Source organism: Rosa chinensis, chromosome 2 (assembly GCF_002994745.2).
Source record: "Rosa chinensis cultivar Old Blush chromosome 2, RchiOBHm-V2, whole genome shotgun sequence".
NCBI classification, from domain to species: domain Eukaryota; kingdom Viridiplantae; phylum Streptophyta; class Magnoliopsida; order Rosales; family Rosaceae; genus Rosa; species Rosa chinensis.
The window spans coordinates 14,113,782-14,135,011 of record NC_037089.1 but is presented as its reverse complement, the minus strand read 5'-3'; the positions used below and the strand labels follow the sequence as shown (position 1 = coordinate 14,135,011).

Here is a 21,230-nt window from a genome sequence, read left to right as displayed (position 1 = left end):
TCTGGTGTATTCATGTGTCACAGGACCGAAGGACCGAAAGCCCGGACCGAATATAATCGGTTCGGGTTCCAGTCGGTTTTTGAATGAAAAATACTCAGGACCGAACTGAGACCGATAAGTCGGGTTCGGTCTCGGGCCCACACAATTCCAGGACCGGACCGGACCGCGCCCAGCGCTAAGCATGTTCATGAGTGACGCTTGCTTATATCACTAGACACTAGTCATGCCTTCTGAACTACGATCAGTTTATTTCTTCGTTCAGTTAACTCGGGTCTGGGCCTTCTATTTTTGGGTTCTGACCTTCAGGGCCTGTTTTTCTGCGTCTGCCTTACTGGGCTTTGTATACGCCCCTAATTGATTTCATGCACCTCCTTTCTTTGCTTTATGAACCTCAGTCATCATGATTATCCACATCAGAAGGTAGAGCCTCTCGCCTCTTAATTTGGTTTCCAGTTTCCATTGAGGAATGCTAATAGCGGCTGTAATTACATTACGAGTAATGTTTCATTGCTACACTCTTAATTGGCATGTTATGTTAGGTTGAAACTTACGTAGTTTATGAGAAAATAAAATCTTCACGTAACATTTTTATATACTAAGCTAAAAGATAGGATATGCCCTACTTGGGATAAGCATGTATTCTATATAGTGCAGGCAAGGCAACATGAGGCTTTTGTCCAAAAGCCATTGTCGGATTAGCAAAGAGACAAAGGCCCAGTTTGGGATTGATTTTGGAGTTGATTCTGCTTTTGGGGTTTGGGTATGGTGTTTGGTAAATTGTCTAGAAGCTGCTTTTGGTCCAAATAGATTCTCACGGCAGCTAAAATTGAGAAGCAACCCTCACCATGCTTTTGGATTCTGCTTCTGAGTAAAACACGGAATGAATAGTGTTTTTTAAATGAAATTTATCAAATGACCAATTTTATCCTCATTCTTTTCTAACAATTACCTTTGAGCCAATAGGGTTACTTTTTAATCATCTCATTTCAGTCCCTAGCTTCCTTCCTCTGCCGTCAACGCATCCCAGCTCGAGAGATCGCACAAAATTCACGAGAGGCTCTGTGCTCCGACATCTTCAAAGGTTGAGAGATCGCTCTGTGCTCCGGCTCGTTCTGTGCTCCAACATCTTCAAAGCTTGAGAGATCGCTCTGTGCTCCAACTCTCACTCTGTGCTCCGACATCTCGACAGATCGCTCTGTGCTTCTACTCGGTCTGTGCTCCGACATCTTCAAAGCTCGATAGATCGCTCTGTGCTCTGACTCGCTCTGTGCTTCGACATCTTCAAAGCCGAAAGTGGTTAATTGATTCAGCAAATCAACCTCACTGTAAGTCGTCTCCTTTCTCCCCAAATTTATAGTATATTGATCGATGGGCTTCGATTCGCTGCGCTTCTTATGCTTTCTCTCCTCTAAAGTTCTTAGTTTTCTCTATATGCGTCCCCTGCAGAACAAGTAGTCACAGATCCAAACAAGAGCTGCGGCCCTGTTTCTATATTTGGTCGATTTGTGGTATTTTGGGTACTAAATTTCAACAGGCAGAGACGGGCTAAGTAAGAATCACTCCTTTCAATTCATTCCAGTCCCTCCACATTTTGCTAGTTTGATTTCCGTTCTTTGATTATGATGCTACTTGGAATTTTTTTTTTTTTTTTGCTACTGGTTTGTTTATATGGATATATTTCAACCTTTGTATACTAGTGTCAAATTGATGCATTATGGTTTTAAGTTCTAATTACAAATTGGTCATTGAATCCTCTGGTTTGAAACAAAGGATATATGTAGCTGTTTATTGTGGTCAGCAGCTTTATTGTGTGAGGATCATGTTAGGTGTTGGATATGGTAGTTTATAACAATTGTTTGTTTACTACTAAGCATGTGTTATCTTTAGATGGGAAAGAAGAAATCCACCGGTACTGAAAATGAGGGATCTGGAAAACCAAAAGCCACATGGCCTGATGAGGTAGCAGCTATATTTTGTGATATAGCTATTAAGGAAGTGGCCAAGGGAAACAGACCTGGTACACATTTTGATAAAAAGGGATGGTCAAACGTTATCAAGGCCTTTAAGGAGTTAACCGGAAGGGATTATGATAAACGGCAATTGAAAAATAAGTGGGATTCACTTAAAAATGATTGGAAATTGTGGAGTTCACTGTTGCATAAGGAAACTAGTATTGGATGGGATCTGATTAGGAAGACTGTCGATGCACCTGCTGAGTGGTGGGAATCCAAAATTCAGGTGTGTATTTTTCCTTCTCTACTTGTGCTTTTAATTTTTTTTTTCCTACTCTGAATTCTGTTTCTTTGTTTAGTTTTAAGTACATGAAGCTGCACTATGGTCTGTTTCTTATAATGTTGTAGGCATTCATGTGTATGATAATAGCTTTTGTAATTCTCCGTTATAATGAGTTTCAATATTATGTAATAAAGCATTTTTTTAAGTCCATTATCGATCTTATGATTATTGAGAAGATTGTTAAGTACATACAAGCTTGCTAGCTAGAGGCAGATTTCACTTGGCTGGAAATGTGAATGGATATTAAGCTTTGCCTAGTGCTTTTCTTCAAGATTGTTGATTCTAGCGAGTGTCGTTATTCATTCACATTGAAACGACCTTTTGTAATGATTGTTTTGTTAGGGGGCAATAGGTCTCTTAGAAGCCAAATAGGAAATAGTGTACGGTGTTGATGAATACATGTCCAAGTGGCCCAAAGGATCAGGGTGAGAATCGCGATTTAGGTAGACATGAGAACCTGGCTGAATTGCAGTTTTGGTATTCAGCTTAGATAGTTGCTTAAGATTATTACCCTTTTCCTGTTTCTTTTTTCTTCAGTTATAATATACACATTTCAGGTAGTTAGTTCAATTCTTTTGGGTTGGATTTGTTGTAGTACAACACTTTCTAATTTGAGTTCGACATATTTTTGTTACAGACTGTGTATAAACAGCCTTATTTTGTTAAATTTCTGTTCAGTTTTTAATAATAAAAAAAAAAACTTTGTATTTGATGAATGGGAAAGTTGAGAAGGAGAGGCCATATTTGGGTTTTGTTCCTATTTTTTTTTTTTCTCTTGAGCTCTTCATTTGGGAAATTAGGGTTTTGAGACTTGCATTTTTTCTACTGTATTCGGTCCATATATATAGCCATTCTTTTTTGAAAGGGGCTCTTGTCCGTTCTTTTGCCTATTGTAGTATTGCCACATTTTCAGTTCACAAAAATGTAAAAATAATCACACTGATGAAACTTCTGTCAAATTTCAGCAGAAGATGAGAAGATGAAATGCCAAAAACTTACAGTCAGCAATGATTAAATTTGATAACAATCTTACAGTCAGCAATGAAAATGTTATACACCAATCTTAACTCATAAATAAGTCGAAAATGCAATGCAGTGATTCTTATACACTAATACAGTGATTTTTTCCTAGAAGATCCGGTCTTAAAGTTTGTTTTATTTATTTGTGTTATAAAAAAAAAGTTTGTTTTATTTGATTGGAGATATATCTATTGTTTTGCATTTGCTGTACATCTTTGTGATCAATATTATTATTATAAGTAACAATCTTCTCTTATCTTCCTCTTTGTAGATCAATCCAGAGTATCGCAAATTTCATGACGTTGGAATTAGTCCTGAAATGATGGCTGTTTATGATAACATGTTTAGGGGTAGCACAGCCCTAGGTCACTGTGTCATGATTCCCTCAGCTACTATAGATATTGAAGAGGTGGTGGAGGATTCTGAGCGTAATGACATTTCTGGAGATGATGAGGAGATGGACCAGCAAGGTGAACCAAGAGGGAAAAAGAGAAAAACTGTGGAGTGCCAAACTGGGCCTAATAAAGAAAAAAAAGATAAAGGAGTTATGGGAGGGCCAAAGGGGAAGAAAGAAAAGGTGGGAGGTGCAGCTCAATTGTCTAAACAAATTGATCGTCTTGTTGAAGTAGTCGAGAGTAGGAGTACAGCTACATCTGTCCGTAATACTAGTACAGAACAAGGAACTAGTATTCAGGAGGTGATGCGAGTTGTTGCAACTTTACCAGGAGCAGAAACTGGTACCAAGGTATGGTGGTTCGCAACAGACTTGTTTTGCTCTCAAGAGAAGCGAGAGATGTTTTCTATTATGACAGATGATGATCTCAAGCTCCCGTTTCTGATTCTTAATCAGAAAAAAGCTGAAAATTGAGTAGGCTGATCCTACTTTGTAATAAGATGCGTGTTGCTTGTTGTTTAGACCTAAGCTGAACTCCTTTCTATTTTTGTGATTTTCCAGGAACTAAGATTGCGTGATGTTCATTGTGTACGGTACTTTATTTTACTAAGCTGAAAGTGATATTGATGCATCTTTTAATTATTGCTTTCTGTTTGTTTCTTTGAATTCTTTGCTTCCTGCTCCATTACATGTTTATGCTTTCATTGTTACAGCCATTTTATAAATTGAAATTTGATGAACAAGTATAAATTGGCAGGTTTGTTTTGTGAAGTATGGAGGCTTCTGGAGATGAGGAGGAGATAGACCAACTTATATGTGTAACTGGTCGTTTTATTCAACTCTATCTTGAAAAGTACATTCAGAAAACTCCATGTATGACAAGCTCCCAAACAGGTTATATTTGGTTAATGGAAGTGTTAGAAGGGAATGAAAGTAGGTGTTATAACCAATTTAGGATGGATAAAAACTGCTTCTTAATGCTATTGAATGATGTTGAGAAGATGTTGAAGGGTTCAAAAAACATAAGTACCGTTGAAATAGGAATACACAAGAGCGTTTTCAACGTTCTGGTGAGACGGTTAGTAGATATTTTGATAAAATGCTCAAGATTTTCTATAATATGGCAAAAGTGCTCATAAAGCCAGAAGATCCCGAATTTACAAGCATCCCAAATGAAATTCTAAATGACTCAAGATACATGCCTCATTTTAAGGTATGTATAATGTTTTGATTTATATGCTTTGATTTTTTGCTCCATTTATATAAATTGAATATGTCATCACACACACACACACACACACATAAATGCTTGCTATTTTGTTATGCAACATTAATTAGAATTTTTTTTTAATACCTATTACAAATAATTTGTAGGATTGTATTGGCGCTATTGATGGTGTTCATGTTCAAGCTTCAATTTCTCCATGTGACCAAGTGCCATACATTGGCCGAAAAGGAACACCCACCCAAAATATTTTGGCTATATGCAACTTCAACATGCAATTCACATTTGCATGTGCAGGGTGGGAAGGCACTGCCCGTGACAGCAGAGTATTTTTATCGGCTTTCCGCAATCCTCAATCGAATTTTCCTAAACCCCCAAATGGTAATTTTTTTTTCCTACATTGCACAAATAATAATCCTAAATTATATCATAATCAATCATTCATTATAACTTTTAATTTCAGGAAAATATTATGTGGTGGATGCCGAATACCCACAAATGAAAGGTTTTTTAGGACCGTATAAAGGTGAGCGGTATCACCTTTCACATTTTCGTAGAGGTGATGAACCGACGGGTCATAAAGAAATATTTAATCATGCACATTCTTCACTTAGGAGTGTTATTGAGCGCACTTTTGGGGTATGGAAAAAAAAGTGGAGTATTTTACGTGATATGCCAAGCTTTCCTTATGATAAACAAGTGAAAATAGTTATTGCTACAATGGCTCTTCATAACTACATAAGAAGATATGCTCAACAAGATCATGATTTTAATGAAAGTGAAGATTACTCAAGTGAAGACAACAATGAAGAGATGGAAGACAATGCATACGAAGAAGATGGTCTGGGAAGACAAGAAATGGAGATGTTAAGAAATACAATTGCACAAAGTCTAATGAATGCATCTACTTAGCATTTAGTTGCAAAGTTGTATTGACTTTAATACATTTTGTGTAATGTTTCCCGTATACCATGGTGGGGGCATGTTTTGTGTAATATTCTCAACTCATTTGTATAATATTTAAGGGTTTAATGTAATCTTTTATTTGATCCAAGCAATATATAAGCAAACAAATTACAAAAAACTAAAATTGCTTATATAATTTGTAGAATTAATATACATATTGAGATAAAAGTGATGAATTGATAATTTAAACTAGTGTACAAGGACAATACATGAGAAATTATTTAATTTGGTATAGTTACATAATCATAAAACAAAGTTATGTAGTTTAGTAGCATCTTTTATCATCTATGTCCATTTTGGTAATTATACCAAACCAAAGCACTTTTTACTTATAATTTACCAAACACTCAGAAATTGCTTTTGGTTCACACAGCACTTTTAAAAACAGTTTACCAAACACATCAGCTGCTTCTTCTCGCAGCAATATCAGAAGTGCTTTTTCTCGCAGCAACATCAGAAGTGTTTCTTCTCGCAGCACAGCAATCCCAAACTGGGCCAAAGAGTCAAAGACTACTTCCCAAACCTCTTGGTGCAAAGACATATTTCACCCAAAAAATAAAAGGCAGACAACTAATTAAATATAGATAAAATCTTTATATTGTACCTAAACTATTACAAAATGTATTTTTTGGTACTTATAAATTTTCAGGGAGTCTAGTGGTACTTATACTATCATTCCGTTAACCATTTTAGTATTTCCGTCAATTATTCGGTTAAAGTATGGGTAAAATCGTAAAACACCTATTTTTTATATTTCTTACAAATTTTTTATTAAACTAAATTAAACTAAGTTAAAGAAAAGACCTAGAATTAATGAATATCTAGGTTTACCCACCATCTCTATTGATTAATTCTATTAATTGTTCAAGAAAAAAGTTATCTCATTAGTTGACCCAAATTAATATTAAATTTTCATAAAAAATAAACTAAGCAAAACCAAAAGTACTTAAATTAATTGCCCCAAGTATGCGGAGAACCGTGATCAAAGAATAAATTGGGTATTTTTTTTTTATGTGTCAATTTTTTTTTAATTATAGATATTCAATATATTAAAGTCTATAATTTCTAAATATGAATGAAATACTATTTTACTCACATAAGTGTCACATGACCGCTACATAGACATTTTTAATGGAATAATAGACGGAGGTACTAAAAGAACTAACGGAGGGATAATACAGGTATCATTGGACTCCCTGAAAATTTGTAGGTACTAAAAAATGTATTTCGTGATAATTTGAGTATTATATGAGGATTTTACCCTAAATATATTATATTTTATTTTAATTTTTAGTAGACACGTGGAATATAACTGCTCACGTATAACAAGTAATTAGTGAGTTAAATTTACGACTTTTTACTTACAGAAAAGTATTTGTGTTATTAGACCAAAGAAATCATACACTACATATTAATACTGAATTTAATTTGAGCAATTGAAAATGAGCTCATCGATCTAATTTCCGAAAGAATAAAAGTATATTCTATCTCCAAAACAATATACATTTCAATTTGATTTGTGTTAATAAATGCAGGATAGTGATCGACATAGGAATTTCTCTTTTCTATACCCATTTTTTATGAAGTGACTAATTAGGATTAGGATTAGGATGTGTAATTAATAATTGATTAGGGCGTTGGGCCATTGTTAATGGAGCCCCACGTGGTCTCTTGGACCGACGAAGACCAATGAGAAGAGCAGCCCCTTTCTAGGAAAAGGATGAGACAACGGGGTTCGGTCCCCGCACAAACGGTACGCACGGCTGTCTGTCTCCCTCTCCTCCCGCACGTGTGCCAAGTCGTTGTTGCCTTAGCCAAGCCACTGCCAGCTACTCCTCACCTCTACCATCCCTCTCAAGCTTAGCTGGATCCGCACGTGCTTCTTCCAATGGATTTAGCCATGATATTTCTATTTTGGTCCTCCATTTTTCATTATGGATTATACTTGGCTGCCCGGTCATGGTTAGCCAGGGCTGACCAGCCTCATACTTGTGCCCATTTGTTGACACATGTCCGTTCTATAAAATTTGTTGTTTTTATGTTAGTTGGTTACTTAAATTACAATTGAAGGATGCCTAACCAAAGCCATCTATTTTCTGTTTATTGGAAAATCTGACCAAAATCATGTTGTTCTCTTCTTCTCTTCCAACTTTTTGCATTCCTTAAGTGTAATCCATGAGAGATGAACTTAAAAAACTTTAGAGACCTGATTTGGATTCACTTTATTTTTTGTTTAAATCGAGAAATTATAGATTTTGTGGATTTTGAAAATTTGAAGTATTGGTTTCTTCTGAATTGTATTGATTGCCTTATAAAACTGGTGTTATATGGTGCTATGTGTATCATGAGAATTTTGATTATAATGCGTTTGGATCAAAATGGGTTTGCTATCTAATTAATACTCATTGATTAGGTTGCTGAGGAAGAAAACATAAAATTGCAAATGATGATTCTGAATGTCTTTCGAATGGATGTGGATGATTTTTGGGCTAGCTGAGCTGAATAGTTTTAGCATGAACTTTGAGTTCATTTGGATCGAAGTCTCTCTCACTTGGATTTCACTCAGAGGAATGTAGACGGTGGGGAAGTTATTATTCATTTTGAAGGAAAAAGATTATATTAAATTGAAAGGACACATGGAAAACAATGATTAGTCCACATATGAAACTAGTCGGCCCTGGCTAACCATGGTTGGGTAGCCAAGTATCTTCTTTTCATTATTACGATATCAGGTTGTTAAAGCTTACTTGTAAAACCTAGTTGTTACTGCTCTTTTCTTATCCACATATTCATATTTTTGTACGTGTTTTTACTATTAATTGTGAGATAGTTTATCTTTAAGCAAATTTATTAATTTTTGGATGGTTTGTTGGATTTCAAGTAAACTAACCTCATTTTATTGTCAAAAAATGAGAGCTTATACTCAAATTATAAGTTTCCATAGTGTCTTAGGACTAGAGAATCTCCAAGTTAGCATTTTAGATATATTTTGAACATTTCCTTCGCACTTCAATCTATAAAAATGATGTTTTGCTCTTGTTTTGTAATGATTTTATAAGGTATAGTCTCTTAGATGATAAAGATCATGACCTCATAACTTCCATCTTGAGTTATCTTATCCTCTTATCACGTTATCAAATGAAACTAAATAAAAGACGGTGTAATGTATTGAATTGGGTGAAGGACGATAGTACCCAAAAAACAACTTCAAATTGACCTTATTCATAATAGCTATTGTCTAGTTTTTTTTTTTTAAATCTTTTGTCACATGTGGAGGAGAGCAAACTTCTGAGTTCTGACCTGCTTTATTCCTAATCTTATTTTCCATCACTGTTCACTCGATCAGGGTAACCCTCAAGTCTTTGGCAATGTCCATTTATAATTTGTAAATAATTATATTTGAGCTAAACTATTATTTTTTTTAATACATATTTTTTAATTTTTAGATCATGGCTTAGCCGAGCCTAGAAAGATGAAGCAGCACAAAAGCCAAAGAAAGAAAAACCAGAAGAATATGGGTGGGAAGTGGGAGCCACATTCACGTGGTGAGCCAATGGGGGACACGTCAAAGGGGGTTGCTTTTTTTTTCTTCTTTTGTTTGAAATAAGGGGTTGCTTTTTTAATTTTATAGATTTCTGTGACGCACGTGTGGACTGACACCGGTGCAAAAGTACAATTCCGCAGTCTCTCCCTTACCATGATACGATTTGGAGGGTAATTTAGAGCGGGAGCGCTGGGTCCCACAGTTACTTGTCCGTAACTGTTCCGTTCAAACGGAACGTCACGTCACGTCACGTCGGAGGAACCCGGCCCGGATTAACGGAAAGGATCCTCTGCGAGCGGGACCACAGTTGAGATTGATTAACATTTGATTGATGGAACATTAGTAGTAATCATGTCATTCAGCCTTCGGCTATGAAGGTTTATTTCTTTTTTAGGTTATGGGGTAATGTCCGGTATGCCAGCCAAGTTTTCATCAAATATGTTAGAAATTGTTTTAAAATGTATCTAACTCGTCGGCTCTTGGTCGGATAAGAGGTGAGGTCGGTGATATGATTTTCTTGTAATGTCTGTAATCTTTGAAATTTAACTATTTTGAGTATGATAAACGTACAACTATTATTAAATATATAAACTATTCCAAGAATCTGAGAAGTTATATTCTCATTTATTTACTTATGCTTCATCTTTATTTTGATAAACTTGATGATATTTCAAGATTAAAAACATTCAACAAGGTGACATTTTATATTGTGTTAGTCTAAAAATAAAATAGAAGGTGTTAAATGAATGAGTATTCACAAATGATTGAATGCTAATGTTTATCGTAGAGTTAGTTTCTCTATTCCCTAATCCCTTTAACAGATTTAGCTATAAACTTTTCACAAATGCTGTAGCTAGAAAATATGCCTGAAGAAATATAATCTGAAAATAAAACTGGGGTACTTGGTACTTACTACTGTAGGAGAATAGAACTACTTATTGCTACACTAGTGAGATGAATAGAACCTTATCTACTTGTAGATTTCTTTAGGTTGCCAATCTCATTCAAACCTTGCATCAATAATGGACTCAGCCATATCATTGCCTCTTTTAGAACTGGGATCACAGTGTTTGCTCTAGTGGATATGTGTTATTCATAGATCCACATCTTTTTGCAGTTTCCTTGATTATTTGAGTGGTCTTTGGGTTAGTGTGGCTATGATCCACTAAATGACAAGTGTGGTGAATTTGAGTTGTTTTTTTCACTTTGTTAAGGGGAACCTAAAGGCTTCCTAGGACTAAGATAAACTCCTTCGGCGCATGTGAAATGCTCCAACTGTGCATTGCAGCACAGTGTCTGGCCACTTTGACAGCTTCGGGATTCGAACCTAGGTTGGGGAGCACACCCAACTAGACAAGAACCACTAGACCACTTGAGTTGTTATTCAACAACTAAAGATTTGAAATTATAACGCTTGAGTTTATATTTTGTCTCATACTCGTAAGTTTTAATAGCAAGTCACTCGTGCTGATCTCATGACATTTTTTTTTGCTTGAATCGAATTTGTTTTTTTTCTATTTCATTTTAAGCTCATACAAGATTTGTAGTTTCCACAAAATTTTTTTTTTTTATGATTCTATACATTTGGTTTTTATTTATTCATCTAAAATGTATATTCATTTCACTCTCATTCATCATGTGTAACGTCTTGACCTCTCTTTCAACAAGTTGGGTAACATCGTCATTAATCTTGAAATAACTACAGTCTAATCAACTCATTACCTCTACCAAAATTTCAAGCAAAAAGAGTTTATCTGCTACTCCATTATTTTTCAACGTTTGGAATTTAGAGTTTAGTTATCAAGTTTTTAATCATTTTTGTAATACCTCTTCAAAATGAAAAGTTGACGGTATTGATAAATAAGTCAGTGTCCCAAATATTATTATTTGTAGCTTTCTTGTGACTTTAGAACCCTAATCACCTTATTATAGAGGATTAACATATAATACCTACTCACCCTTTTATGATAAAATCTCTGAAGAAATTTGCAATAATTTCCATGCTCTGTGTGAACAGAGAAGGGATAGAGCAAAGAAAAAAGGAAACAACCAAAAAACAAAAAAACAAAGGGGAAAGAAAAAGAAAAGAATCCAGTTCTCCTCTCACACAGTTCTCTTGAATAAAGAAAGACACTTTCCTCGTGAGAGAGGGGCACACAATACAATAGTGCTCTCTCTCTCTCTCCCTCTCTCTCCCCTCAAGGCCTCAACTGACTCTAGAGAGAGAAAGGTCAGAAGGGTCGGAGGTGGTGCTAGAATGACCGGCGGTGGGTCATCGGGGAGGTTACCGACGTGGAAGGAGAGGGAGAACAACAAGAGGAGGGAGCGGAGGAGGAGAGCCATTGCTGCTAAGATATACTCTGGCCTCAGAGCCCAGGGCAGCTACAAGCTTCCCAAGCACTGCGACAACAACGAGGTCTTGAAAGCTCTATGTGCTGAAGCTGGTTGGGTCGTTGAAGAAGATGGCACTACTTACCGCAAGGTAGTCATCATTTTGCTTTCGTTTTTATTGGTTTTGATTTTCGCAGATCTGTATGGGAATCTTTGTGAACTTGAACTTGAACTTGGTTTTGGTTGGTGTTTGGTTTTTAGGTTCTTGTGAATCCATTTGTTCATTCTAATTAGTAGCTACCCTTTTGGAAGATAATCTTGTAGGAACAGATTGAGCAACTTGATTTCTGTTCTGTAATAGAATATCTTTTTCTCTGTTCTGGTTCTGCTCAGGATCTGAACTCTGTCACAAAGGCTGTATCTGTAGATTATATTGGATACGTGCAATTTTCATGATTTGATAAGTTATTGATGAAGAGGCTGTGATTTGTTCATGCATTTTTTGTTTTCTCATTGGTGATGAGATCTGTGTGAATCTCTATTGACTCAAAGTATATCAATGTGTTGAAATCCATTTGATAGACAACTTTTGATGAGTTAGATTTCAATTGGGTGCTCTCTTTATTCACATAATCTTATTGTTTGATTATCTTTGCATACAGGGATGCAAGCCACCAATTGAAATTGCAGGCACTCCCACAAATATGAGTGCGTGTTCATCTATGCAACCAAGCCCACAATCCTCATCTTTCCCAAGTCCTGTGCCGTCATACCATGCCAGTCCATCATCGTCCTCCTTTCCCAGCCCAACTCGTTTCGATGGAAACCCCTCCTCTTACCATCAAAACCCTCCTCTTACCTTCTTCCATTCCTGCATAACTTGGCTTCCATTCCCACGAATCTTCCTCCTCTTAGAATTTCCAACAGTGCTCCTGTCACTCCTCCTCTTTCTTCTCCAACCTCTAGAGGATCGAAGCGGAAACCTGACTGGGAATCCCTTACTAATGGCTGCATAAACTCCTTGCGCCACCCCCTTTTTGCAGCCTCTGCCCCTTCAAGTCCTACTCGGCGCCACCATCTTGCACCTGCCACAATTCCAGAATGTGACGAGTCTGATGCTTCCACAGTGGACTCCGGTCGGTGGGTGAGTTTCCAAACAGGGGTACCTTCAGTAGCTCCACCTTCGCCCACATTTAATCTTATGAAACCGGTGGCTGAGCAGAATGTTCTTCAGCAGACTGTTGTTGGGAATGGGGGGATTGGTTGGGGGAACCCTGTGGAGAGGGCACGAGGCTCCGAGTTTGAGTTTGAGAGTGGCAGGCTGAAAGCTTGGGAGGGTGAGAGAATACACGAGGTTGGAGTGGAAGATCTGGAGCTTACACTTGGGAATGGGAAGATGCATACTTAAGCATCATCCACCAGAAGATTTAGCTTGAGAATGTGTCTTTATAAATGAGAGGGAAGACGTTATGTGGATTTCACTGGGCATTTCGAATACTTTGGCAGCTGATTAAGCATTGCTTGGTGTCTACTTTCACTTCTGTTACAATTTGCATCACTTCAAAATCATTTTCGGTGCATCATGTATTTCCTTAATTGTACAGTTTACTCTCTCCTGGAGCCATTATAGGAAATCTAATCTCATTGAATCTCTTGGTTATAAGAGCGAAATTACAGGCACAATCACAGAAAGCCTGCATTGCTCAAATCTTTCATGTGCTGGAGAAGAACATAGCAAGTTAGAATTGAGGATGTTATTTTCTGTCTTTAGAATGGAAGGCCCCTAATTAAGTCGTCGTCGTCAGAGGGATAGTGTCACGAGTTTAAACAAAGAATGCGGTTTCTCTGTGGAGCACATGATCCATTGTAGACTACTATATTGGAGAAACACATGCTCATATTTCTTGAAGGTAGCTGTTATTATTAGATCCTTCTTGTCAGAAATAGTTTTATTCTGTTACGATTTAGTACTGTATTAGCAAAATCCATGACATCAATTGTTTCATTTCGTGTTCAAATTGTGATCGATTTGGAGTCATAAATGGGGATGACAGTAGTAGAGGGTTTGAATGTGATTTTTCTTCAGTAGGGTCAATAATTTCATTCTGGCTAGAAAGAGTTTTGTTTTCTTATCCATTCATATGTACAGATTGATACACATCATACTGAGAGATTAGCTTCCTGTAGATTGTTGCCTTGTAGTGACGGAGAGAGTTGTGGGGGTCAAAAAACGCATCTCAGAAAGAGAGCTAATCCTCTCCTAGAAGTGGAGAGGGTCCCTTTGGCCATGTGATATGTAGCATTCTGTGAATGCATGTGAGTTATGTCACGCTTGATGTCGCAGTTTACCAACCATTTTTGCTTCCACCAATTATTGGTGGCGCTGCTTTTGACCCCTCCAACCAGTCTTTGCAGTTCAATCATCAATATCAGTTTCTGTACCCAGCGAGTTACTATATGTGTGATCATATTCAGCAATAGAAAAGAAATAGCGTGGCAGCACATTTTGGTAGACTTTGAAAGAAGCTAAGGCTAACTCCAACCCTTTGTCAAATGGTTAAAATTTGATAATTTTCATGTCCAACTCAAATTGTTAAGGGTAAAAGGGCTACTTTTTTTTTGAAAGGAAGGGGCTATTTTTGAGGGTCAAAGTGCAACTTAAAGGACTAAATATATCTCTTGATTTAGCCTATAGCCTTTAGAAAACTAATATTTTATTCAATGGGGAGACCCAACGATTGGATCAGAAAGTGGGGAGGCCCACGTCATGTGATACAACTTGCATGCATGTGTGAGTGTATTTTCAAATTTTTAAATCAATGGTCCATATTGATTACATCTTATAATTTGACAGCTATAAATGACTATATGACGTCAGCAACGGCTAGTTATGCTGACATCATCTAGGCGTTGTGTTTTTTTTTTACTATAAATACCAAGGTTTCAAATTTCGGTTTCAGTTTTGATTTCGGTACTTCAAATTTAAGGAAATTTCGGAGAAAGTTTCGATTTCGGTGAAAATTTCGGTTAAAAATAAAGAAATCACATTAATTTCATTTATAAAATGATATTTTTGAATGAAACTTTTATAGACTAAACTAACCTATAATAAACCTATTTACAATATAACCTCTCTAAAATTATACATAAATAATAGAATTGTGATATTTAATATAGACGAGTAATTAACTAAAACTGTAGTAAGTTGCTAAACTAGTGTTTTTATCTATTTTTAATTATATATGTTCTGTATATTGACAATGTGAATGTGAATGTGATTTATTTATTTATTATTATTATTTTTTTATGGCTGGAACCAAGTGGGAGGCTTGGCCATCACGCTTTTTTCACTAATAATTAGAAAAATACAATGGAGGGGACGTAATACCAAAACCCCGTGAATGAAAATAAACAAGTACAACAAAAGTAATATAAAGTATTAGTAATAAGAGCTACTACGATGTGGTTCGATCTATGTGGTTAAACTGCTCCCATTTAGTATTATACAATACTGGCATATACTGCTCCCAAGTACATGAATTTTGGAACTAATTTTGGTACTTCATCACATGGGTAATGTATGTGTGTTGATCTTTTCCCACATGCAATCCATATATCGAATATTATGGAATTACCCAATATGGTGTTTCATTGTATGAAGCATACAACATTTGGGACGAAGAATGATAAAAAAAAAAAAGGCCATATATGCTTCCACCTTGTGAGCTTGATCCAATTCCGTAAGTATTTTATGAGGTAGAACTCATTTCATGATGAGGATAAAGAGAATGGAATGAGTTAGGGTTATCACTATATTGAGTTCCTGTGTCCATTGGGTCAAGACTTGAAGAAAGTGATTCAAACTCATTTGGAGACAAATGGCTATCGTGTCTTCCTTGTGCATCCCTAGCTCTAGAATTGTATTCATGATTTGCATCATGATAAGTAGTATGATCATCACTACTATATTGGTTGTAGTGCCATGATTTGCCACTCCCCCTGTCATTTCCATAATTTGACTCACAATTGCAAATAGAATCATGATGTGGTTGGAGACTTGGAGCATGAGTACTTTGGTAGCAGATAAAGTAAAGAGGGTTTTGTTGTATCCAATTTCAACTTGATTGGGAAAAAAAATCAAAATTTCATATTTTGTCAGTGACAAACGAATTTAAGAGAAATTTCAGACAAAATTTAAGTGTGAATTTTTTAATATATTTTGTGTGTGTAGATATTTCAGAAATTAAGAATTTCACGGAAATATACTGAAAATTTAGGAAAATTTCGGGAAACTCCTGACGGAAATGATATAGCATATGAATTTCATTTCAGTACTTTAAATTTACGGAAATTTCGGCAGTTTCGGAGAAACTTAAAACCTTGATAAATACATATCACCTCAACTTTATTCTACTTCCTCATATATATATATATATATATATATATATTCTTAATCTTTCATTTTCTCCCTGAACCGAAGGATGTATTTGCACCCTGGAACCGACCCACCCCATTGTGGTTGTGGACAGAGTTGTTCATTAGCCAACTAACTAGCTGCCATCGTCATAACTTGTGTTGCATGCATTTCCATCACTTCATCTTCTTCATCCTCTTCATCTTATGTGCGTTATCTTTCCTGCCACTTATTGGACCAATTAGAACTCATTGCAAAAGTGTTTTTTTTTTATTTTTTATTTTTTATTTTTTAAGTATGAAGCTGATGAAGGTGAGTAGAGAGAAGTAAATGATTTTGTGAGTTATGCTAGTTTAAGCACTCGATCAGTTTATAAAGTTATTTTTTGCTGAAGATAACGAGTGCCACATAGACATCATATCCACTCCAAAATTTGATAATCCAATGAAAATGGAATACGTGTCATTCATGAATTATATCCGAAAATTTGATAAGATTCGATCAATCTAAAAATTGCTTTACATCCATTTCGAAATTTCACAAACAAATCACGACGAAACACGTGGCCTCAAAATCATATCCGAAAATATGATAAGATGCGATCAAGCCAAAAATTGTTTTATATCCATTTCGAAATTATTAAACAAAACACGTGGCCTCGAAATCATTTTTGAGAATTTAAAAATATTTCATTAAGATAACATATGCCACATATATAAAATCGAATAAGAAATCTACAACATTGCCTGTGAAGAAACACGTGGAATTTGAAAAGTACAACCGGAAAAAATATTCTTTATTATAAAAATAATTTCAATTACTCTAAGGGTGATTCTAGTTGGACCTCCAAATTTGCTATTTGGACTTCTAATACTCAGTACACCTCTAATTTACCTTTTAGAATACTTGAAAAACTAAGTGGACCTCCTTATTTTTACCAAAACGCCATTAAACATGAGATATAACAATCTTTTACTCTATTTTTTATATCTCTTCAACCACGTTGGTTCTCGATCTTGATATGTTGTTGGAATCTCTATGAATTTGCTAAAAGAAGGATTTCAAGGGTTTTTGGGTTAGAAGATCAAGTAATAACTATATCATAATATTCAATTAATTTAGTTTAAAAAAAAAATCCAAATCAAATTGTTTTGAATTTATTTTTGTATTAAATGATGGGCCATGTGTAGAAATTATTATTTTTACTTAATTATTTTAGGTAAATTATCATAGGCAATATAAACAAATTTTGGAAAAAAAAATAATTTAATTGAATGTTATATTTGATTGGAGGAGGTAAGAAGAGTATTTATTTATTTATATTTTTTTTAATTTTCTCTCTTTGTCCTTATTTGTCTTTTCATATAACTTGACAGAGTCTATTAATAATTGAAAAAAGTTGGAGGTGTAAATATCAAATTTGGAGGTCCAACTAGAATTACCCTTACTACAAATAAGAATCTGATAAAAAAGAAGAACACACACACACACACACATATATAACATATTCTATTGTAAATATTATTATATATGTGGCTTTCCACATAAACACTAATTAGTTATGTACTTTGATCTAAATCTTGCCTCTATATAAAGGAGGTTAATGAGACTGAATGAGAACACTTATACTTCCTTCCAACTATTCTATCTTTATCTTCTCTCTACTTTATAACATGTTCAAAATTTTAAAATATATTTTAGGGCTATAATTTAGTCTTGACAGGTTGGAGACAGTTGATGTCACATCGATGAATAGTAAAGAAATCAGGACTAAAATTTAGCCCCAAGGCTATTTTTAGCCTGATGGGTTGGAGATGGCCTAAGAGAAAGTTTTAGTAGGGGAGGAGGCCCTCTAGTGACGAACTTAGAATAATGACTCGATTAAAATTTTAAATTAATGTCCACTAGTGGTAGGCCTCATCAACGGGCCGGGCCTTGCTATATTTTTAAATAATAACGGGTCAGACCGGACTTTATTGTAAATCGAAGGATCCAAGCTCATCCATATAAAGCGGGTCTTACGATCTTTTCGGGCTTTTGCGGACTAGGCCTTGCGGACTTTATTTACAAATAAATCTTTAAAGATACTAATTTTTTAATAAACCTATATTTATATATCATACACTCCAAAGAGCAACCTCTATCAATTCAAAGAAAATGAGAAAGTTAACCGTTGGATGTGATCATTACAATAAATTATGAGTGTGGTAAAAAATTTAGCCAATTTCACCATATTTTCGAATCCGATCGAATTGGTCAACCGTCGTCACTTCTATGTCTTCTTGGTTGACTGACGGTGTGACAATTGTGAAATGTGCTTATTTTTTTATATCACGTCTATAAATATTCCATCGATGGATATGCGTGGACATAATATAAAAATTTCAATTTTAGTTATAAAGACGTTGACCTATACCAATTTGCCTCCTAAAGTTGTATGACTTATATATTGCATTTAAATTGTTGAGGTTCACTCTAAAGCAACCATGAAGTGGAAAATGAATTTAGAGAAACCAACCGCTCGATAGAGAGATTGTAATATTTTATGGTGGTTGCAAAAAATCCAACCAATTTGGTTCTCATTTCGAATTCGATCAACTAGGTCAAACTTAGTTATTCTTGTAAACCTATATTTATATATTATACACTCCAAAGAGCAACTCCTATCAATTTAAAGAAAATGGAAAAACCGACCGTTGGATGAGATTATTATAATAAATTATGAGTGTGGTAAAAAATTTAGCTAATTTCACCATATTTTCGAATCCGATCGAATTGGTCAACCGTCGTCATGATATGTAGAATATGTATGCACATATTCTATATAGAAGTATGAGACCTTCTACACACACACACACACACACACACACACACACATATATATATATATATAAATACATTCTATATAGAAGTATGAGAACTTCCACACACTGACACACATATATAAACACACACACACATATTCTTATATATATATATATATATAACACATATATAATTGTTTACAGGCTTTTACGAACCGAGCCTAGCGGACTTTTGGAGGGCTGGGCAGGATTTTTGCGGGCTTTTTGACTAGCCGGCCCTCTACCCACTGAGGCAGACTTTTGTGGGCTTTTTAACGAATCGGTCTGGGCTTTTGGTCCTAAGGGCCGGCGGGCCTCCATCGACCCACTTGATCCGCGGGCTTTTTGATGAGGCCTAACTAGTGGTATAAGTAATTTTGCTAATGTCAAGTACCTAAAAAAAAAAAAAGTACCTCAACTTTACCATATGACTATTGAAACGTCTCCAAAGGCTTTCGAAATCGAAGATTGAAAACTTCTGCGGCCTAAATTAGTGTGTCCATTAAAAGTCTTATCTTTTGGTCTGATTGTCCATTGAAAAGTTGAGAAATTTGAAATGGGCTACCTATTTGCACAATTGCACATAAGTTCATTGCGTTTCTTCATTTCTGAAGCCCTTAGAGCATCTCCAACAGTAGGAAAACTTTTTTAGTTAAATTTAGCTAGAATTATGAAATATAGCTATTGATTTAACAATGTTGCTTCAGCAATAGTAGCTATTTATAAATAATATACTATATTTTATCGAATCATAAACTGACACGCGGACAAAAGAGGAGAGAGAAATATAACTTTTGCTTTAGCTATGCATGATTCTCTAGCTAAATATAGCTAGCCAATTTAGCTAAAGCTAAATTTAACTTGGCTATAACTAGTATGTTGGAGTTGAATTTTGCTTTCAGAATAGCTATATATAGCTAAAATTTGAATTTAACTAGGCTGTTGGAGATGGCCACAAATAATGTTTTTGGTGCATTAGACCCTAATCAATGTGGTTTCATTCGTCCCTTGTCCTCTTATTGGACCTCAGGCTTGGTGAATGCCTCATATTAACATTAAGGTGAAAAAATTTGTTTTGTTTTATTTAATTTTTTTTTTTTTTTTAGAAGAAGTTGAAAAAAAATAGTTGAAAAGGAAAGTGAAAATATTGGATACAGGTTTAGAAATATAACAAGTATGGACAAATGAAGAAGACATAGTTGTGTCAGCTCAGTGGTTAGAGCACTCACTACCTATGTAGGAAGTCATGGGTTCGAGTCACCATGAGTATAGGAGTGAAATCCTTTGATCCTCTTTTATAAGAAAAAAAAAGAAAAAAAAAAGAAGATATAGTTTTCTCTTGGGATAATGATAAAAGAGATCATTTTAAAGTAACTTATTATAATTCAGATAACACAAATATCCCCATGATAATTAAGGTCACCTCTTTACAACCAGACACTAAAAATATAAATAGTTACAGCTTATGCCATCCTCTCTCTCTCTCTCTCTCTCTCTCTCTCTCTCTCTCTCTCTCTCTCTCTCTCTCTCTCTCTCTCTCTCTCTCTCTCTCTCTCTCTCTCTCTTCCCCGATCTATTTCACTCTCTTAAGAGCATCTGCCACGGTAAGCTTTAATTGATAGGCCATATAGCCATATATGGCTTATGCCATGTAATTATTGTACAGAATATTTGATACATGCTGCCACCATAAGGCATAATTGATAAGGTATAATGGAATTAACAGGACACAAATGGAATTAAAATTCTGTAAGTTGAATGAGGAGGGATAAAAGAGGAATAAAAGAATTAAATAATAAAATATTTTATACAGATGGCTTACCTGATTGCAAGCCATATATGGCTTGGACCATAAACCATACGGCAAAAATTTTTCTTGGGAATTGTAGAATGGCTTACCATGGGAGAGAGGAATAAGCTCTATATGCCTTTATGCCATACGGTGGTAGATGGTCTAAGTCTCAACTAACTTCACTGCCATGCCCCCTTCGACACCGCCGACGGCGTCTACGACGTCACCTGGTCTGAATCTCACGACTCCCTACTCGTCACCTCCATCACCAAGGCCTCCGTCAAGCTCTACGACCTCGCCTTCCCGCTGACCTCCAACCTCCTCCGCTCCCTCTTCAATTCTACTCCTGCTTCATGTATGGTTCTCTCCACCCTGAATATCTATTAGCGCCTGTTCACAAATTCCT

At 35.6% G+C, this 21,230-nt stretch overlaps 3 protein-coding genes across 3 annotated transcripts; all 3 read left to right on the top strand.

Moving 5' to 3' along the window:
• Positions 1-1,887: 1,887 nt before the first annotated feature.
• LOC121051179 (L10-interacting MYB domain-containing protein-like) lies at positions 1,888-4,345 on the top strand. The gene is made up of 2 exons (XM_040513268.1): positions 1,888-2,238; positions 3,587-4,345. The coding sequence occupies exons 1-2, from the start codon at positions 1,888-1,890 to the stop codon at positions 4,181-4,183; spliced, it is 948 nt and encodes a 315-aa protein (XP_040369202.1). The 3' UTR covers positions 4,184-4,345.
• A 484-nt stretch (positions 4,346-4,829) lies between these two features.
• LOC121051178 lies at positions 4,830-7,440 on the top strand. The gene is made up of 4 exons (XM_040513267.1): positions 4,830-4,922; positions 5,084-5,315; positions 5,398-5,460; positions 7,436-7,440. Exons 1-4 carry the CDS (start codon positions 4,830-4,832, stop codon positions 7,438-7,440), a joined length of 393 nt encoding a protein of 130 aa, XP_040369201.1.
• Positions 7,441-11,452: 4,012 nt separating this feature from the next.
• LOC112187433 (BES1/BZR1 homolog protein 2-like) lies at positions 11,453-13,778 on the top strand. The gene is given in 3 exon segments (XM_024326212.2): positions 11,453-11,926; positions 12,438-12,626; positions 12,629-13,778. Coding segments are annotated over 3 exon segments (969 nt in total). The 5' UTR covers positions 11,453-11,701; the 3' UTR covers positions 13,184-13,778.
• Positions 13,779-21,230: the final 7,452 nt, after the last annotated feature.